The 20,489-nt window shown below is 39.9% G+C and overlaps 1 protein-coding gene across 3 annotated transcripts in view; it reads right to left on the reverse strand.

Moving 5' to 3' along the window:
- Window positions 1-20,489, reverse strand: part of Pi3K68D (phosphatidylinositol-4-phosphate 3-kinase catalytic subunit Pi3K68D) — a 119,514-nt gene that overhangs the window by 35,489 nt on the left and 63,536 nt on the right. For all 3 annotated transcript variants that reach the window (XM_076184611.1, XM_076184610.1, XM_076184609.1), the window contains 7 exons: window positions 18,584-18,791; window positions 13,467-13,634; window positions 12,216-12,331; window positions 7,653-7,800; window positions 5,461-5,649; window positions 2,769-2,985; window positions 925-1,062 (listed from right to left, as the gene is read on the reverse strand). In XM_076184611.1, coding sequence (XP_076040726.1) covers window positions 925-1,062; window positions 2,769-2,985; window positions 5,461-5,649; window positions 7,653-7,800; window positions 12,216-12,331; window positions 13,467-13,634; window positions 18,584-18,791 — 1,184 coding nt within the window. The remainder of the gene's footprint in view (window positions 1-924; window positions 1,063-2,768; window positions 2,986-5,460; window positions 5,650-7,652; window positions 7,801-12,215; window positions 12,332-13,466; window positions 13,635-18,583; window positions 18,792-20,489) is intronic.

The raw sequence follows: 20,489 nt of genomic DNA on the forward strand, positions 1-20,489 counted from the left end.
AGCGAAAGTGTATACATATACCTACATGTACAATGTCCAGCAATACATGTATCTTTATTTTCGTGTATTTCCCTCTTTTATAAAGTACATTAAAGCTTTATTTACTGATTTGATAGTACAGAAAGCCCTCAAATAACGCGGTGGTTAGGTTCCTGAAATTACCATGTATGACCAAATCCGCGTATGCTGATATTCCCCATTAAATACTGGGGTATTTTTTTTAGTTTCGACCATGGGTGCAATATAGCAATAGAAAATTAATTATTAATTTTGTAAATTAAAATGTATCAACTTAATATGCAATTTTGTGGGCGGAAATGAAAATAAAAAATACCTTGCTACATGCAAATATGCCAATGAACGAAGTCAGTAGCATAGGATCAGGATGCCAGTTCACAGAATCCAGAGGTAACTCATGTACAATTGCAAAATAATATATATAATCAAGACATATACAGATGCATAAACACTTGAAATAGCTTGTAAGGTGATCTACCCCAAGTTGGAACAATACATGAATTAAAATCTAAATATGATATTAGAAAATCATGGATATAGACTAAGTTGGAACTGTACATAAATTTAAGGCTAAGCATGATAAATTGGAAAGGAGAGACAAGACCCATCAAGTGTTGCTACTTTCTTATATAAATGAGTAAATACAATTAGGTAAAATACAATTAGGTAAATACTAGTACCAGGACAGCAATACAATATTTTTTTTTCTCAAGAGACTTGTGGGCCAAACCAGTGGCTGTTGCCAGTTACCTGGGAGCCATTGATCTTCTGCAAGAGATCTGGAGCAATGGATGGATGAACTGAGCATCTCTTTGTAAATCTCGGTCAACACTAAACACCATCCAAAGTGCATATAATCCATCATTCCTGTAATAACAACATTCAATCCTTTAATGTATAACTTACCCTAAGCACAGCTTCTTGTGTCAGAAGACGATTTTCCATGTTCTTGCCACAAATACGCATTAGTGCTTTAGTCACCAAGTTGAGTCGACGGCTATATCTTGCATCACTCACCACCTCACGTACACCACCCATATTAGTCTATAAAAAAACAAAAAGATACCATATATTGGGGGAAAGCTGTTAAGAGCAATCAAGGGTTTTTATGAGAGTAGTAGAGCCTATGTTAGAACTGTAAATGTAGACAGTGAATGATTTGTGGGGCTGCATCAGGGATGTGTCATGTCACTATGGCTGTTCAATATGTACATGGATGGGGGTGGTACAGGAGGTAAATGTGAGGGTAATGGACAGGGAACTGGAGATGGTTAAAGAAAATGGAAAAAAGTGGGAGGTGAGCCAGTTGTTGTTTGCTGATGACAGTACACTTGTGGCAGGGTCAGAGGGGGGGATTAAGTGTTAGTGATGGAGTGAGTTTGAGAAGGTATGTGCTAGGAGGAAGTTGAAGATAAATGGGGGTAAATGTAAGGTGATGAAATGTAGAAGGGGTGAGGATGGCAGTAAGTTGGAAGTAAGTCTTAAAGAAGAGAAGCTGGAAGAAGTGGATAGCTTTAGGTATTTGGGGTTGAATGTGGCAGGAAAGGGAGGAGTGGAGGTAAATTGTAGATTGAGAGAGGTAAGTAAATCCCTTGGGGGATTAAAAAGTGTCATGAGAAATAAGCATATGGGAATGGGTGTGAAGAGGTGATTATATGAAGGGGTAATTTTGTCCATGGCACTGCATGGGGCAGACTTGGAATGTAAGAGAGACAAAGTGGAAAAGTTTAAATGTTTTTCAGATTAAATATCTGAGAAGTATGGTAGTGGTTACAAGGTTGGACAGAATGAGAAATGAGGACAGTGGAGGTGGAATAGGTGGAAAATGGGGCTGATAGAAGAGTACTGGGATGGTTTGGACACATAGAAAGAATGTGTGAAGAAAGATTAGTAAAACAGGTGTGGAAGGCAGACATGGATGGAGTGAACTTGAGGGAATGACTGAGGATGAGATAGATGGATGGGGTGATGTTGAGCAGGAGAGGAATATCTGTTCAGAAAGAAAGGGAGAAGGCAGGAGACACAGGTGAGTGGAGTATGGCTGTGTATAGATGATACACTGATGCAAGGAAGGGAGAGGGTAGGGGATGGGGAGTTAGGGAGTTGTTATGTGTGAATGATATTTTGACACAGCCTGAAGGGATTGCTCCTCGTCTTCTCTTTTTCTGCGATGAGGAGATGAAGAGGGGCACTTGCCAATTAAATGAAGTGGCCTTGCTATGGATGTACTGTGTCTTACTACAGTACTTCTGAGCCAGGGCAGTGGCCAGAATACAGGGATGACCACATTCAAACTCCTCCTCTCTTCCTCTCTTATGTTCCATGTTTCTGCCCCATACAGTGCTATCAGCACAATCACTCCTTCATACAATCTCCTCTTAGCATCCATTCCCAAATGTCTATTTCTCATTACACTTTTTAATCTCCCAAGGCATTTGCTTGCTTCTCTCAATCTACATTCTACCTCCACCTCCATTCTTCCCTTTCCCACCACATTTGCATCCAAGTATCTAAAACTATCCACTTCCTCTAGTCTCTCCCTAAATACTCACTTCCAGTCTGCTGCCACTCTCTCCCCTTGTACATCTAATCATCTTACTTTTACCCACATTTATCTTCAACTTCTTTCTTTTGTGTAACTTCCCAATCTCTGTCATTAACTTCCTCAATCCCTCCTCTGATCTTGCTACAACCACAGTGTCATCAGCAAACAACAACTGGCATTAGGAAAAATAGAACAAACTTCATACCTGTAGTGGAAGACATTGATTAAGAAGCCAGTACAGATGGTGAGCAAGCCGAGGTGAAGTAATGGCTCTCTCTAGTAGTAGTTCTACAATTGGAGACACATCCCATGCCTCATGTTTTACAGCTTGTACAAGCTGCGGCAGGAAGGTAATCATTTCATCTGATCCCAGACCTCTTATCCACTCCACTGCTCTTCCTCTGACCACACTATCTGGGAAGCTGTGATGGAAAATTATTATTACTCTCCGGAATCAGATTTATCCCCTACAGTGTCAGCGGCATAAGTTGTATGTCACAAATTCAAAAATTCACCAAAAATAAACATTACATCAAGGGTCAAATCTGTGGCAATGACCAAGTAGCTCTATCCATTGGCTATAAAAGACACCCAAATTTTTTTTATTTATTGACAAAAATGGCAACCTCAGCAGCAATTTTTCGAGGGGGGGGGTAACTTGGGGTATAAAATCGGCCTTTAGGACATAACTTAGGCAACTTTGGTGTACAAAACAAAGTACAAGGAGGTAAAGTTGTACTTCGACAATCAACCAGGTGCTATTTAGTACATATTCAGACATATAGAACTGCCAATTTTCGTAATAAATGTGTAATACAAAATGTGGCCGGGCAATATTGGTGTGATGGATGCTTACTAAAACATTTACAATCACCTATCACAATCACTTATCCTCCATGAAATTATATACATATATACATATTATATATATATATATATATATATAAAATCAATTTACCACATAACAAAGTGATAAATATTTGCCAAAAAATCCACAAAAACTATTTATAAACACGTTTTCCATAAGTGTCAGATTATTATGATTTCAAACATCATAAATGTAAAATTGCTTCATTCTCTGAAATTCAAATGAAGCTTCCCTAAAAATAAGACCTTGTTCAACCTGCGTGAGGAGTGAAAGAATGGATGTTCTACCAAACTTATGCACACATATCTCAACAAGATTGACCCAGTTTCTCCACTTATAAGCTAAGGTGAATCAAAATTAGCAAGATTTGTTGGTTTTACATCATTTTGAGTTGACTTAAGTAATAAAAAATAAAAAAAATTGGCTCCAACTCTGTACAGGTTAACACAAACCAACATGTGTAACTATGGTGTACCAGATTTTAATCTCACATCATAACTACTGTCTATCTATATACCAAAAGGCTTCTTCCCCATAATAGGAGAGATAGCTGGTCAAAGCATGCACCCACCCTTCACCCTTCCCACACCATTTGTATTCCCTTTTATCTTAGCTTTGATTTTCTGCAAGAGAAATATACAGAGTGGAATCCAGAGTCCCCTCACTCCATCCCATTTATGTGCCCTTTTCAACACACACAGGAACAGAGTGGCAGAATTATCTCCCCTCTCCAACCACCATTACTGAGGGATCAGTGAAGGAAGAGGTAGTCATAAAAAGGGTACACAATAGGCTCAAGGGGATAGCCAAAAGGAAGGACAGCAACAGTACAAAAGCATCTTATTATTCCTTTGTGAGTGGAAATTTTACTGTAACATAGACATAAAAGGAAAAGTGTTTGGAATAGATTAGAATGTGGACTAGTGACAAAAAAACAGCAGGTCACCATCAACAGTGTGAAATCCAAATGGGGTGTTACTAGTGGAGTTCCCAGGGCTTGGTTTTGGGTCTCTTATTGTTCATTATGTATGTAAACAACTTGGACAATGGGATTAATATGTTAGTAAGTTTAAGGATGACACTAAAAAAGGACAACATATTAGGTCAGGGAAGATGCTGGAATATTGCTGGAAGATCTTAATAAACTGTATAGTTGGAGAAATGGCAAAGGGATTTCAATATCAGAAAGTACAGTGTGTTAAACATTGATTACACAACAGCTATAGCTTAGATAATGCCATATTAAAGAAAACAGAATGTGAAAAGGACTCAGGAGTGTTTGCAAGTCCAGACCTTAAATCCAGGAGACAGTGCATCAATGCCAGGAATATGCCTGTCGAGCAAGGAAGGGAGAAGGCAGGGGATGGGGGGGGTATGGCTGTGTGCGGTTGATATTTTGATGAAGCCCTAAGGGACTTCTCTCCATCTTCTCTATTTCCTGCATGAGGGGATGGGGAGGGAGCCATGGAAGTGAGGCAGCCCTGCTGTGGATGTGCTGTGCCTTTCTGTATTGCTTCTGACCCAGGAAGTGGGCTGAGGCCAGGGATGACCCTTCATCCACAAGAAGCTAAAATGATAGGGAAATAAGGGTGGTGGATCGGAGTAGGATGGGTGGGAGTGGGTCTATGTCTCTGAATTGGCTACCTCTCTTATATGACAGAAGAACTCTTGGTATATAGATAAAGAGAAGGAAAAGGCAAGGACTGGATTACCAACAGAGTGGTAAACAAATGGAATAAACCTAGCAACCTAGTGAGCGCAGAAACAACTGGTTAATTTAAGAGAAGATCGATCAGAGGACTTTATGGATAGGGATAACAGGTGCACTCTCCTCCATTCTTACGTTCTTAAAAGCCTGTGGCACTGACTACATTTTGTGCTTTCAAGTAAGCTCAATGTTTGCATACATCTATTTCAAGTATGAATGTTTTTCTTTTTTTCTTTTCTTTTTTTAATTCAAGATTAATGTACGTATAGTTAGACAGAATGCATCTAAAACTAAATCAATTGAGAAAAAAAAATAGCCCACCATGGCAAAAGTAAATGAAGAGCATCAACAGGAGATATCAAGGTCCAATTCTTAACCATGGAGTGTAGGTCTGGCAAACATGTGCAGTCCCATGAATGTGCAGCTAAAAGAACCTTGGCAAGGGCAGCAGGTATTTCATGGAGGTAATGTCTTTTCTCCCATAAAATTTCTCTTTCTTCAGCTATACCTCTGAAATAAAAGAACATGGTAAGTACAACAAAATAACAGACAGATTCATTCACCTAGCTTTTAATCACAAAATTCTACTACATCTATAAATTTACTACATACATATATACATATACCAAGGCTTTTATGAGAGGAAGAGGAGGCAAATCAAGTAGAGAACAAAAGGTAAAAGGTGCAGATGGAATGATGATAATCTGGCACTCTACCCTTTCTCCAGCAAACATTAAATAACCTCACCAGCCAGTCCACCATCACTGTACCTCCTTTTTTTAAACATTCTGCATGGCATCCATCCAAACCAGGTGCCTTACCTGCTTTCATCATCTTAACAACTGCCTTTACTTCATCTTTCGTTATTTCTCTTCCATTTTCCTCACTCACCACAGTCATTTTCTTAGCATTTCCCACTGCAACTATCTTTCCCTCCCTATTCTCCTTTACATTTAGCAGCTCCCTAAAATACTCTGCCCATCTTCCCCTTACTGCCTTCTCTTCCATCATCATCTCTCCATCTACACCTTTTACCTTTTCTTCTCTACTTGATTCACCTCCTCTTCCTCTCTTAATTTCTTTCCAAAACATCTTTTTATTACTTTCAAAATTTTCTGTCATACTCTTACTCCATTTCACATCTGCTCTCCTCTTTGCCTCCTTTACCTTGTGCTTTACTTCTATTTTCTTTTCTTTGTACCTCTCATATGACTCCCTTGTCCTATTTTGTAACCAATCTGTGAAAGCTCACTTCTTCTCTTCTACAACCTTCTTTGTTTCCTCATCCTGCTCTGACACCAATTGTTAAAACATAAACTTAATAGATAAATATATTTATCTAACTATATAATCATATGAGAGGTACAAAGAAAAGAAAAGAGAAGTAAAGCATAAGATAAAGGAGGCAAAGAGGAGAGCAGATGTGAAATGGGGTAAGAGTATGACAAAATGTTGAAAGTACTACAAAGATGTTTTGTAAAGAAATTATGAGAGGAAGAGGAGGCAAATCAAGTAGAGAACAAAAGGTAAAAGGTGAAGATGGAATGATGATAATAGAAGAGACAGTGGTAAGAGATGGGCAGAGTATTTTAGGGAGTTGCTAAATGTGAAGGAGGATAAGGAGGGAAAGGTAGTTGTAGTGGGAAACGCTAAGAAAATAACTGTGATGAGTGAGGAAAATGAAGGAGAAATAAGAAAAGATGAGGTGAAGACAATTGTTAAGATGATGAGAGCAGGTAAGGCACCTGGGTTGGGTGGGTGTCATGCAGAACGTCTAAAAAATGGAGGTACAATGATGGTGGACTTGCTGGTGAGGTTATTTAATGTTTGCTTCAGAGAAGGTAGTGTGCTGGAGGACTGGGAGAGTGCCTGTATAGTTCCACTTCATAAAGGAAAAGGGGACAAGTGTGAGTGAAGAAGTTTCAGAGGGATCAGTTTGTTAAGTGTATTTGGGAAGGCTTATGGGAGAGTTTTGATTAAGGGGAATAGGAGAGGAACAGAGGGAGTAACTGGTGAGGAACAGTGTGGGTTTAGGACAGGTAGGGGTTGCATGGATCAGATTTTTGTGGTAAGACAGATACATGAGAAAGCTAGGAAAAGGTAAGGATATTTTTTGGGCTTTAATGGATTTGGAAAAGGCTTACGGCAGGGTAGACAGGAAGGTACTGTGGGAGGTATTGCAGATATATGGGACACAGTCCATATAACAACTATCTAAGTGTCTTACAAGCTTTCATCTCTTCAATACAATTTGTATCTTCTCTTTTGTTATAGCTTTATAATATTCTTTCCCATCACATTTCCTTGATATCTTTCAATGTCACAAGCAAAGGATCCCTATTTTCCTTAATATTTAATAACTCCTTGAAATATATCTCTTCATCTTCTAATCACTGCCTTTATTTCCAATAACAACAAATCTTTAAGAGCCTAATTCTAATATTTTTAACTGAAAGCAAACATTCACTTCATTTAATAAATGGATGAGCATCAAAAATCAGTGTGAAACTTACTTATTAAAGGTAAAGATATCCTGTTCAATGATGTCCATGAGCTGCTGTTGAGTGGAGTGTCCTAAGGTACCAAAATCTGTGTGTTGAGGCGGAATTGGCTCTATTTTTGGGAACAATATTTCTCCTCCATAATCCGTTAGTTCAAGTGCTGAGAGACACAAATCAGGGAGTACAAATTAGAGTAAACATTAGATCATATTTGTTATACATAGGGCAAGATATTCCAAAGCATACCTGTAATTATAAAACAAAATCAAACTGCCCCACAGAACACACCATCTCATCCTTTACTGCCTTACTCTTGTCAACAACATAATATTTCTTTCTTGAGTGACTTGTGGTGCAACATGGTGGTTGTTGCCAGTGACCTGGGAGCTATAGGTGGGACTTGTGCAAGATAAACCTTGGGCAATAGATTGACCATTTAAACACACTAAAAGATTTTTCCCTGTGGTGGGGGAAAAGAATACTGCCACCAAATATTTCCACTTGGATCGTAAGAGGCGAGAAGAAAGGGACGGGGAGTGGGACTAGGCATCCTTCTCCTTGTAACCCCACAGGGGACATTCCTAAACAAAAAAGCAAAGGCATAAGAGGGTCTGGGAGTTTTCGGACCAGCACACTAAGGTTTGGGTCTTTCAATGTGCGTGGATGTGGTACAGATGAGAGTAAAAGGGAAGAGATAGGTAGTATGTTTGTGAGAAGAGAGATGGATGTGTTGGCTTTGAGTGAAACTAAGTTGAAAGGGAAGGGTGAGTGTAAGTTTGGGAGTGTAAGTGGGAGGTTATCAGGAGTGAAGAGAGGGTGAGGGAGGGAAGGGGTGGCTATTCTATTAAGTGAAGAGATAGGTAAACGTGTAGTGGAGTGGAAGGAGGTTTCCTCAAGGATAATGTGGATAAAGGTGAAACTGGGAAAGGAGATGTGGGTCTTTGTAAGTGCATATGGGCCTGGCAGTGAGAAGAATGTAGAAGAAAGGGAGGCCTTTTGGATAGATTTAAATGAGTGCATAGAGGACTTAGGGAGAAATGTCAATGTAATAGTACTGGGAGACCTTAATGCTAGAGTGGGAAATGGTCCAATTGATGGAGTGGTTGGGAAATGTAGAGTTCCAGGAAAGAATCGTAGTGGAGAGTTGATGATGGAAATGTGTCTAGAAAGAGAGTTCATGATAGCAAATACAGTGTTTCGGAAGAAAGTCAAGCATAAGTACACATGGGAGAGGGTGGTAGATGGAAGGGTGGTAGATAGTGTTGATGGATTATGTAGTGGTAAATAGGACTATGATAGGAAGAATTAAGGATGTACATGTGCTAAGAGGAGAGGGTGGGGGAATATCAGATCATTTTTTGGTGGAAGGTAAGTTGAGAATGGAGGATAGATGGAGAAAGAGGAAAGGGACAAAAGGTAGGGAGGTGCTTAGAGTGAACTCTTTAAATGAAAAGGAAAAGGAGAAGGAGTACAAGAAGAAGCTGAAGGAGGAGTGGGAGGGGGTGAAGGATAGAGTAGAGCTAGGTGTGGAGGAGGAATGGGGATGGTTCAAGGAGGGAGTCACAAAGTGTGCAAAGATGGTGTGTGGAACAAGAAGGACAGGAGGAAATAGAATGAAGGGTAGTGAATGGTGGGATGAGGAAACAAAGAAGGTTGTAGAAGAGAAGAAGCGGGCTTTCACAGATTGGTTACAAAATAGGACGAGGGAGTCATATGAGAGGTACAAAGAAAAGAAAAGAGAAGTAAAGCAAAAGGTAAAGGAGGCAAAGAGGAGAGCAGATGTGAAGTAGGGTAAGAGTATGACAGAAAATTTTGAAAGTAATAAAAAGATGTTTTGGAAAGAAATTAAGAGAGGAAGAGGAGGTGAATCAAGTAGAGAAGAAAAGGTAAAAGGTGCAGATGGAGAGATGATAATGGAAGAGAAGGCAGTAAGGAGAAAATGGGCAGAATATTTTGGGAAGTTGCTAAATGTGGAGGATAGGGAGGGAAAGATAGCTGCAGTGGGAAATGTGAAGAAAATGACCGTGATGAGTGAGGAAAATGGAGGAGAAATAAGGAAGGATGAAGTGAAGGCAGTTGTTAAGATGATGAAAGCAGGTAAGGCACCTGGTCTGGATGGATGCCATGCAGAATGTCTAAAAAAAGGAGGTACAGTGATGGTGGACTGGCTGGTGAGGTTATTTAATGTTTGCTGCAGAGAGGGTAGAGTGCCAGAGGACTGGAGGAGTGCCTGTATAGTTCCACTTTACAAGGGAAAAGGGGACAAGTGTGAGTGTAGTAGTTTCATAGGGATTAGCTTGTTAAGTGTAGTTGGGAAGGCTTATGGGAGGATCTTGATTGAGAGGATTAGGAGAGGAACAGAGGGAGTAATTGGTGAGGAACAGTGTGGGTTTAGGACGGGTAGAGGTTGTGTAGATCAGATCTTTGTGGTAAGACAAATATGTGAGAAAGCTATAGGAAAGGGGAAGAATGTTTTTTGGGGTTTTATGGATCTGGAAAAGGCTTATGACAGGGTAGACAAGAAGGCACTGTGCGAGGTACTGCAGATATATGGGATAGGAGGAAAGCTGTTAACCCCTTCGATACGATGACGTCTACGTAGGCGTCATGAGGAGCAAGTGGGTACGCGAGGATGCCGATGTCGGCGTCGTGATTATATATATTGTAGTTGTACCTGCATGACCCCCATACTCTGTAGACTGGCTTCATCATATTTTCTATGGTTATCAAAATTCACGTGTGAAAGACAACGAGCAATACGACGGTAACTTTATTTTCTAAAATGCAAGTATTATAACGCAACATCACACGTCTGGCAGCTAATGCTGCCCGCGAGATTTTAGCCCATATTGAAGGGGTTAAGAGCAGTCAAAAGTTTTTACAAGAGTAGTAGAGCTTGTGTTAGGATTAGAAATGGAGAGAGTGAATGGTTTGAGGTAAAGGTGGGACTTCATCAGGGATGTGTTATGTCACCCTGGCTGTTCAATCTTTACATGGATGGGGTGGTGCGAGAGGTGAATGCAAGGGTAGTGGGTAAGGGGTTGGAGATGATTAAAGAAAATGGAGAAAAATGGGAGGTGAGTCAGTTGTTATTTGCTGACAACACTGCGCTTGTAGCAGGATCAGAGGAGGGATTGAGGAAGTTGGTGACAGAGTTTGAGAAGGTGTGTGAAAGAAGGAAGCTGAAGATAAATGTGGGTAAAAGTAAGGTGATGAGATGTACAAGGGGGAGAGAGTGACAGTAGGCTGGAAGTGAGCATTAAGGGTGAAAGACTGGAGGAAGTGGATAGTTTTAGATACTTGGGTGCGAATGTGACAGGAAAGGGAGGAGTGGGGGTGGAGGTAGAATGTAGATTGAGAGAAGCGAGTAAATGCCTTGGTGGATTGAAAAGTGTAATGAGAAATAGACATCTGAGAATGGATGCTAAGAGGAGGTTATATGAAGGAGTGATTGTGCCAACAGCATTGTATGGGGCAGAAACATGGAACATGAGAGAGGAAGAGAGAAGGAGTTTGAATGTGTTTGAGATGAAATGTCTGAGAAGTATGATAGGGGTTACTAGGCTGGATAGAGTGAGAAATGAGGAGGTGAGGAGGAGAACAAGGGTGGAAAGGGAACTGGGAGATAGGGTTGATGAAAGAGTATTAGGATGGTTTGGACACATGGAAAGAATGAGTGAAGAAAGATTAGTAAAAGAAGTGTGGAAGGCGGAGGTGGAAGGAGTGAATATGAGGGGGCTTCCTAGGATGAGATGGATGGATGGGGTGAAAGGGGCTTTACAAAAGAGAGGAATGTCTGTAGAGGAAGGACGGGAGAGGACAGAAGATAGGGGTGAATGGAGAGGGTTTGTGTACAGATGATGCTGTGATGCATGAGGGGGAGTGGGTGGGGGATGAGGGGTGAGGAAATATGTATGAGAAAAATTTGACGCAGCCCAAAGGGATTTCTTCCCGTCTTCTCCTTTTCTGCATGAGGACAGAGGTTTTTTTTTTTTTTTTTTTTTGCCAAATTTATGAAGCGGCCTTGCTGCGGATGTGCTGTGTCTTGAAACACTGCTTCTGACCCATGGCAGTGGACAGGATACAGGGATGACCCATCATCCAGGAGGTGCTGAGATGAGAGGGAGGGAGGAGGGGGGAGGGGCGTGGAATATATAGGAGATGGAATGGGTGGGAGTGGTTTCTGTGCCTTTTCCTTTTTGGCTACCCTCTGTGTAGGGGGAAAAAGCCCTTGGTATATGTATGTATTATTCTTTGATTTAACAGAGGACTTTATCCAGTGGCACAATAGTGATAGCCAAACCAAAACAAATTCAAAGTTTTTTGATAATATATTTGGAATCCTATGTTGAAGACTGTACCTGCTTAAACAATATAATAATTGGTGCATCATGTGTTTGGAGAACTGAAAGAATATGCAATTCTTTGCAGAAAGTCTTCTGTACACATATACTTCTTAAAACTTGCATTAAGTGAAAGACAAATATTGAAATTTATGTATAGGGAGATACTGTGGCCCCCTCACCCCCACACTATACAATGCTAATCATGCACAGCACTATGAAATAAACTTACAGATAACAGGACAGGAGCGCAAATGTGGATGGTCTGAAGAATATGGGGCAGGACCAAGTCTACGGTCACTGCAGATTGGCCAAATGGTAAGCAAATATTTTCCTTGAGCCAAATATCTGTAAAACAGTAAAAATATTAGGCTAATAGCAATAATAACAAAATCAAATTTCAATTAAATTTATTACATTGGAAAAAAAATTATGGCTCTATTAATCATTATGAATAGCCATAAAATACCAAAATCATCTAGCAAAAGCATTATAACCACCCCTATGATATAAAAACACACACTGGAAAAGAGTTAATGTGGCACCAATTCACAAAGGCAGAGTAAGGAGGCACCACTAAACTTTAGGCCAGTATTATTGACCAGTACAATACCCATCTGGGGTATTGGCTGCATGTTATTGTGGCAAAGTAGCATGCAGTTGATACTTTAGGGTCAATATGAGGCGCCCCTACGGACCAGAGACACACATCATTTTGTCTGTGATAGAGGAAAACTCTGTGCATGGAGAAATGATGACACTTTTACACTATGACTATCCCTCCCCTATGCTGTCCCCCAACCCCTTGTTACTGTCCTGTACCATTTCTCTGAATATTTATTTCCTGTTTTCGCCGACCCTGTGGGCTTTGTAGTGTTTCTTAACTATGTTAATGACACTGTGGAAGGTAGAACAATGTCAACATGTGTGCAGATGATGCAAAAATAATGAGACGAGTGAAAAAACAGGAGGAATGTAAGCTACTACTCCATCTATTGGCTCATCTACTCTAGCAGTGAGATCTTCCAAAATCACTACATTCACATTCTTCCTAAAACTCTCTAAACATTAATTTAAATCTATCCATAAAACCTCCATTTCCTCATCCCTTTCCTATCAGGACTATATGAACTCACATAAACCCATATATCTTATTCCAGTTTCACCTTCACCCACATTAACCACAAATACACTTCTCTCCATTCAGCCACACACTTTCCTATCTCATCGCTTACCAGCAAAGTCACTTCTTCCCTTCTTTGGCCCCTCATCACTCCGAACACTATCCCCCACCCTATTTCCAAATTCAAATTTGCCCTCCACCCTTCAACTTTGGTTCACTTAACACTAACACATTCAGCTACTTTCTAACAAACAGCCAATCTCTTCCCTTTCACTCTCACCTGTACCACAACCATGCATATCTAATTCATTCTAATTTCTTTTCAATGACTTTGAAACTCTTCAAATGATCATAATGTACCCATCAAATGAGAAAAGCTGCACAGCAGCCCATCCCAGCTCCTCTCTTATATACTGCTGTTTCCGCTGCTCCACTTTGTTCTCTGCTTGTACAACCCTTATGCCAAACACAGTGAATACTAATCTGCTCTCTCGTGGCAATGTATTGACCCGAGCTCCTACATCCAGCCTGAAAAAAAGAGAGAAAAAATAAATTAATAATAAGAAATAATAATAATAATAATAATAATAATATGTCACTGAGCACACCAAAGGATTAAAATTTTGAAAGTAATAAAAAGATGTTTTGGAAGGAAGTTAAAAGAGGAAGAGGAGGCGAATCAAGTAGAGAAGAAAATGTAAAAGGTGCAGATGGAAAGATGATAATGGAAGAGAAGGCAGTGAGAGGAAGGTGGGCAGAGTATTTTAGGGAGTTGCTAAATGTGAAGGAGGATAGGGAGGGAAAGGTAGTTGCAGTGGGAACCACTAAGAAAATGAGTGATGAGTGAGGAAAATGGAGGAAAAATAGGGAAGGATGAAGTGAAAGCAGCTGTTAAGATGTTGAGAGCAGGTAAGGCACCTGGTCTGGATGGATGCCATGTAGAATGTCTGAAGAAAGGAGGTACAGTTATGGTGGACTGGCTGGTGAGGTTATTTAATGTTTGTTTAAGAGAGGGTAGAGTGCCAGAAGACTGGAGGAGTGCCTGTATAGTTCTGCTTTACAAAGGAAAGGGGGACAAGTGTGAGTGTAGTAGTTTCAGAGGGATCAGCTTATTGAGTGTAGTTGGGAAGGCTTATGGGAGGGTCTTGATTGAGAGGATTAGGAGAGGAACAGAGGGAGTAATTGGTGAGGAACAGTGTGGGTTTAGGGCAGGTAGGAGATGTGTAGATCAGATTTTTGTGGTAAGACAGATATGTGAGAAAGCTATAGGAAAAGGTAAGGATGTTTTTTGGGCTTTTATGGATCTGGAAAAGGCTTACGACAGGGTAGACAGGAAGGCACTGTGGGAGGTACTGCAGATATATGGGATAGGAGGAAAGCTGTTAAGAGCAGTCAAAAGTTTTTATGAGAGTATTAGAGCTTGCGTTAGGATTAGAAATGGAGAGAGTGAATGGTTTGAGGTAAAGGTGGGACTTCATCAGGGGTGTGTTATGTCGCCCTGGCTGTTCAATCTTTACATGGATGGGGTGGTGCGAGAGGTGAATGCAAGGGTAGTGGGTCAGGGGTTGGAGATGATTAAAGAAAATGGAGAAAAGTGGGAGGTGAGCCAGTTGTTGTTTACTGACGACACTGCATTTGCAGCAGGATCAGAGGAGGGATTGAGGAAGTTAGTGACAGAGTTTGAGGTGTGTGAAAGAAGCTGAAGATAAATGTGGGTAAAAGTAAGGTGATGAGATATACAAGGGGAGAGAGTGACAGTAGGCTGGAAGTGAGCATTATGGGTGAGAAACTGGAGAAAATGGATAGTTTCAGATACTTGGGTGCAAATGTGACAGGAAAGGGAGGAGTGGGGGTGGATGTAGAATGTAGATTGAGAGAAGCAAGTAAATGTCTTGTTGGATTAAAAAGCGTAATGAGAAATAGACATCTGGGAATGGATGTTAAGAGGAGGTTATATGAGGGAGTGATTGTGCCAACAGCAATGTACGGGGCAGAAACATGGAACATGAGAGAGGAAGAGAGAAGGAGTTTGAATGTGTTTGAGATGAAATGTCTGAGAAGTATGATAGGGGTTACTAGGCTAGATAGAGTGAGAAATGAGGAGGTGAGGAGGAGAGCAGGGGTGGAAAAGGAGCTGGGAGATAGGGTTGATGAAAGAGTATTAGGATGGTTTGGACACATGGAAAGAATGAGTGAAGAAAGATTAGTAAAAGAAGTGTGGAAGGCGGAGGTGGAAGGAGTGAATATGAGGGGGCTTCCTAGGATGAGATGGTTGGATGGGGTGAAAGGGGCATTACAAAAGAGAGGAATGTCTGTAGAGGAAGGACGGGAGAGGACAGAAGATAGGGGTGAATGGAGAAGGGTTGTGTATAGATGAGGCTGTGATGCATGAGGGGGAGTGGGTAGGGGATGGGGGGTGAGGAAGTATGATATACTGGTGACTGATCATCTTTAATTAACTATCTAATTCCAGTTTTGCTTTGCTTTAGTGGGTTTTTACCTCTCCATGACCATCTCTTTTTACTTTGGTGGTCCATTTCTACGTTTTGCATTACTTGGTACTAAATTTCACTTCCCACTTCTGGTTCCTGTCACGTTTCCCCAATATGTATATATTTTTCTTTCTTCCTCTTTCCTTTTCCCTTTCTCATGCTCCACACCATTTTCAAGGAATCCCAACTTATGTTTGGAAGACCAAAGGTCATTGACTTTCACATTTTTATGGCTAGCCGGTGGGCACCCAAGACAGTTCCACAGCATGGGTTTCCTATGCCAAGCACAAGCTTTTGTTGTTGTTGCTGGCCAGACTGCAGTGCGGCCACCACCCAGCACTTCTAAGCTACCAGAAGAGGCTGGATGACTGCATTGTGAACAGCTGCCCAGGATGTAACACTTCACCCCATACCATACAACACATAATGGAAGACTGCATTATACACAATCATGCACGCAAACAACACAACATACACTCTATAAAGGATTTGTGGGAAAACCCAGTTTCGGCTGTGGCATTCCTTGGGGAGACGGGACTGCTCGGACAGACAGTCTAGGGAACGACAACAACCACAAGCTTTCGTTGTTCCCCTTGGCTGTGTGGGAATGTGCTGTATTTATCAGTGCATAGTCTTTTTCCATTTTTTTCTTTCAAACTGTTATATATACTTGTTTAAGGTATGGTATGGATCTAAGGAGACTTGCTTTATATGCACCTTCTGTCTATGTTTGTATCCCTGTCTAGAAAATTAAAAAGACTTTGGGTTCGACCAGTAATTCAAGGGGAACTGCCGGATCATTGTATGTATCTTTTTTTATTTATATGTCTTTGATGTGTTTTGGTTAAGATGTGAGTCCCAGAAGTATTGTGGTGGGCTCTGAATAGATTTAAGATTAGTAAGTAAGGAGTAGGAGGTTTTCTTGTTTTATTTAAAGCCAATAAGTGCCAGTCCATGCCCTAGAGGTTTTTTGGCAACCCCGTGGTCATGTCAGTCTATGTAAGGACTGACCAGACGAGGGTTGAGGCTTTTTTCATCTTCGTTTCCCCTGACGAGGAAGCTGCTGCCTTCCCTAAGTTTAACGTAACCCTTTGTTTAAGTGTTCTAGTTACCCTTTTGTTTGTACTTCAGTGTGTCACATGATGACAATGACTTTTATCTTAACTTAAGAGTGTTTTAATTTTGGTTTAGCAAAAAGTGAGCATCAGTAAGTTTTAATTTGCTTTAATAATTTTTATATTGTATTTTTTTAAAGGTACTTGTGATTTTGTTATCTCACTTTCTTTTTGTAATATCCATTGTGTGTTTCTTTTTTGAAATAAGGCCAAAGTTGTTAAATTTATAGTTTAATAAATTTGTATAATGTTTTATTAAAGTTTTTTCTATCATAGAACTACTTTCAAACCTGGTAAATAACTTCATTTTTTCCGTAGTTCAATATTCACAGCCTAACAGTAGATAAATCAATTAAAGCCTACGGCCAGGTTCATGACACTCCATTCATAAACTCCTTCACTTAACATTTCATTCTTTTTGTAATTTTGGCCATTCCTTATGCCATTCATTTCACTGACACACCAAGAAGAACATTATTGGTGCCAATACCAAGCCCTGTGGTATGACATTAGTTGCTTCTCTCTAATTTGAAATTTCATCTTTCACTGCAGTTCAAATCCATTTTCCATTCAGGAAATCAGTTATCCATTCCAGAGTGCTCTCTTTAAGTCATATATTTTATAACTTCCATATCATTCCTTTGAGTGACATACACACATATACCAAAGTCTTTTTCCCCCTTACAAGGGAGGTAGCCAAAGTCAAAGGCATAAATCCACTCCCGCCTTTGAATGACACCTTGTCAAAATTATTTTTCAAGTTCAGGTATACATAGCCTACCCACCCTTTTTCAAGTAATATATCAACTACCCTCAAATAGAAACTCAATGGGATGGTTACACATTATTCTCATTCTCTCAATTTGAATCAATTTTGTATGCAGGTGTCCTATATATGACAGTTTTGGTGCATCATGTATTCTCAGTGCTCCATTCTGCTCTGTTTGTAAACTCTATCATTTATTGATTACTGGGAATCATGCTATGGAGGGTTTTCAGGTGGTTTGTTAACTTTCAAGACTAGTATCATGTGAGCTCTTTTCCAGATGTCTGGGATGTTGTTGTTTGGCCAGGAGTATTTGAAAATATCAGCTGTGGCTCTTATAGGTCTTTGGACAAGGTAATTGAGGTGGATGTCTGAGATCTTGCCTAGATCTTCAGTTTTTTGTTTTTTCTTCTTCTTCTTTTCTTTTCTTCTTCTTCTTCTTCTTTGTGTATCTTTACCAGTAAAAAGGGGGTGGCTTAAGTGTCAGGTTTGATTTAATATATTTCTTTAATCATTTTCCTATTTTCTGGTATTGTGAAATTGAACTTAGTTTTGTGATAATTTAAATAATGAGAGTTGATGAAATATATGATATTTGAAAAAAACACAAAAATTATTTATGAATACCTTTGGTGTAACAATAACAATAGAAAAGTTTTAATAACTCAACAAGAAGTTACTTACCAGTTCTGTAATAAGTGCATCACTTAGACACAGAAAACAAGGAGAACAAGGGTAAAGAGGGATAGAGAAGTAAACAATATTGAGTGTTTTGGTAAAGGTATCAACAGGTTTAGGAACAAAGAGAATTGGTTAGTCTTCCTGTGAATGTGTGGTGTCTTGTACAGTGCTTCTGACCCAGGGCAGTGGGCAAGATGCAGGGATGACCCATCATCCAGGAGGAGCCAAGATAAGAGGGAGGGAGGGGGGTGAATGGGAATGGAGTATGTGGGGATGGAATGGGTGGGAGTGGATATTATGCCAGTTTTTTTGGCTACCTCCCTTGTAAGTGGGAAAAAGCCATTGGTATATGTATGTATTTATGAAATTAAATCCAATAATTATTATCATTAAATGATAAAGGCTACTATGATTAGTACTTACATTTTGTCAAAAATAACTTTGGGATAAAATTTTGGATCTTCAGTAACCTTTTGAGAAGGAAAATGTACAGGGTGTCCGACATTGCGGGACCCATGCATCAGCTGGACCTCCACAAAATACTCATCATACTTCCAGTCCATATTCAAGCGATGTATGGCACACATACGCACAGCAACTTGTTCACGGACATCAGTAATTTCCCGCAGATCTAAAATGGAGTATATGAATTTTTCATTTTAAAAAATAATTAAGGAACCATTCTCTATATTCAACTAACAGAAAAAGAAAAAGAAACTATATTGAAACTATAATTCTAAGAGATGCAGAAAAACTTATTTTCACAGAACCAATTTCTTATACTTTGAAGGTCTCATCATAACTTTTTTTTCTCTCTAATTTTTACATCTTTATCCACAAAGAAAGATGGGTGGGTATGGGAATGGTTCCCTTACACTTGTATTACAATCCATCTATATACCAAAGGATATTACCCCATTACAAGGGAGGTACACAAGTCAAAAGGCACATACCCACTCCCACCCATTCCACTCCCATCCACCACCCTTTCCTCCTTCTCATCTTAGCTCCTCATGGATGACAGGTCATCCCTATATTCTGCACACTACCCTGAGTCAGAGGCAATGCAGCAAGACACAGTACATCCACAGCAAGGCCACTTCACTTAATCGGCGACCCCTCCCCCCTCTCCGTCCCTTTGTGCAGAAAAAGAGAAGGCAGGAAGAAATCCCTTTGGGCTGCATCAAAATATCATTAACAAATAACCTCCTTCCATTCCACCACACACTTACTAGTAAGCCACCCCTTCCCTCCATCCTCTCCTTACTCCCTGACACTCTTTCCACGACACTCCCAAACTCAAATTCACCCCTCCCTTTCAACTTCATTTCACTTATTGCCAACACATCAATCTTCCTTCTCATAAACATACTGCCTATTAAAGACCCAAACCTTTGGGTTCTGTTTGGAAAACTCCTCCTAAACTCTCTTAAGCCTTGACTTCTCATAGGACAAAACTTATAAAATATCATAAAGTATTGTATTATAAATATAAAAAGTATTACAAAACTTTCATTACATTTGTTCCTTTAAACTCTTTCCAACTTAAAGAGTTACCATCATATTACCATACTTTGCATTTCTGTATTTCATTAAATATATTTGAGAATAGTTTAAAATTCTATCTATCTATATATACCAAGAGCTTTGTCTCCCTTGTAAGGGAGGTGGCTAGGTTAGAGGCACATAGTACCTATTCCCATCCATTTCACTCCCCTCCACCACCCTTTCCACCCCTCCCCTCTCATTCCCTCATATGAGAATGACAGGTCATCCCTGCATCTGCCAACTAACATTTGAATTTATGCTAAAATCTTTAATTTTTTCATTCATTCATATATTCTTTTAGTTACTTGACTACTACCTTTGTATATGAAAGTTCAAATATTTAAATATCTATATGTAGGGGAGTTACTGACACCCATACTACATTACTGACTGCATAATGATGGTCAATATTTTAGGGGCTTAAAGGGCACTTCTGCAGACATAAGCCATACAGTCTTCATTTAATTTAGAGACAAATATCCAGTCAAATAGGATTGCCAAGTTGCTTTTTTTTTTATTTTTGCTGTCCTTTTCTTGTGCCTCCTTGAATGCATTCTTTACCACTCTAAGCTTTCCTTCTCCTCCCTTTTTCTATGTTCCTGTGACACAGAGATTAAATATGGAAGAGGTAGATCCTTAAAAGTGTTAAAAGATATACTTAAGGCAGCAGCAGAAAAGGGGGACAGCAATAGTAAAATAAATGAATAGATAAATAAACATGGGGCTCTGAAGAGATACTCAAAAACAATTCCTATAGGAGTGACTGCACATAACCATGCAA

The sequence above is a fragment of the Oratosquilla oratoria genome, chromosome 4 (genome assembly GCF_046742065.1).
Source record: "Oratosquilla oratoria isolate Oo_2021 chromosome 4, ASM4674206v1, whole genome shotgun sequence".
In the NCBI taxonomy this organism is placed as follows: domain Eukaryota; kingdom Metazoa; phylum Arthropoda; class Malacostraca; order Stomatopoda; family Squillidae; genus Oratosquilla; species Oratosquilla oratoria.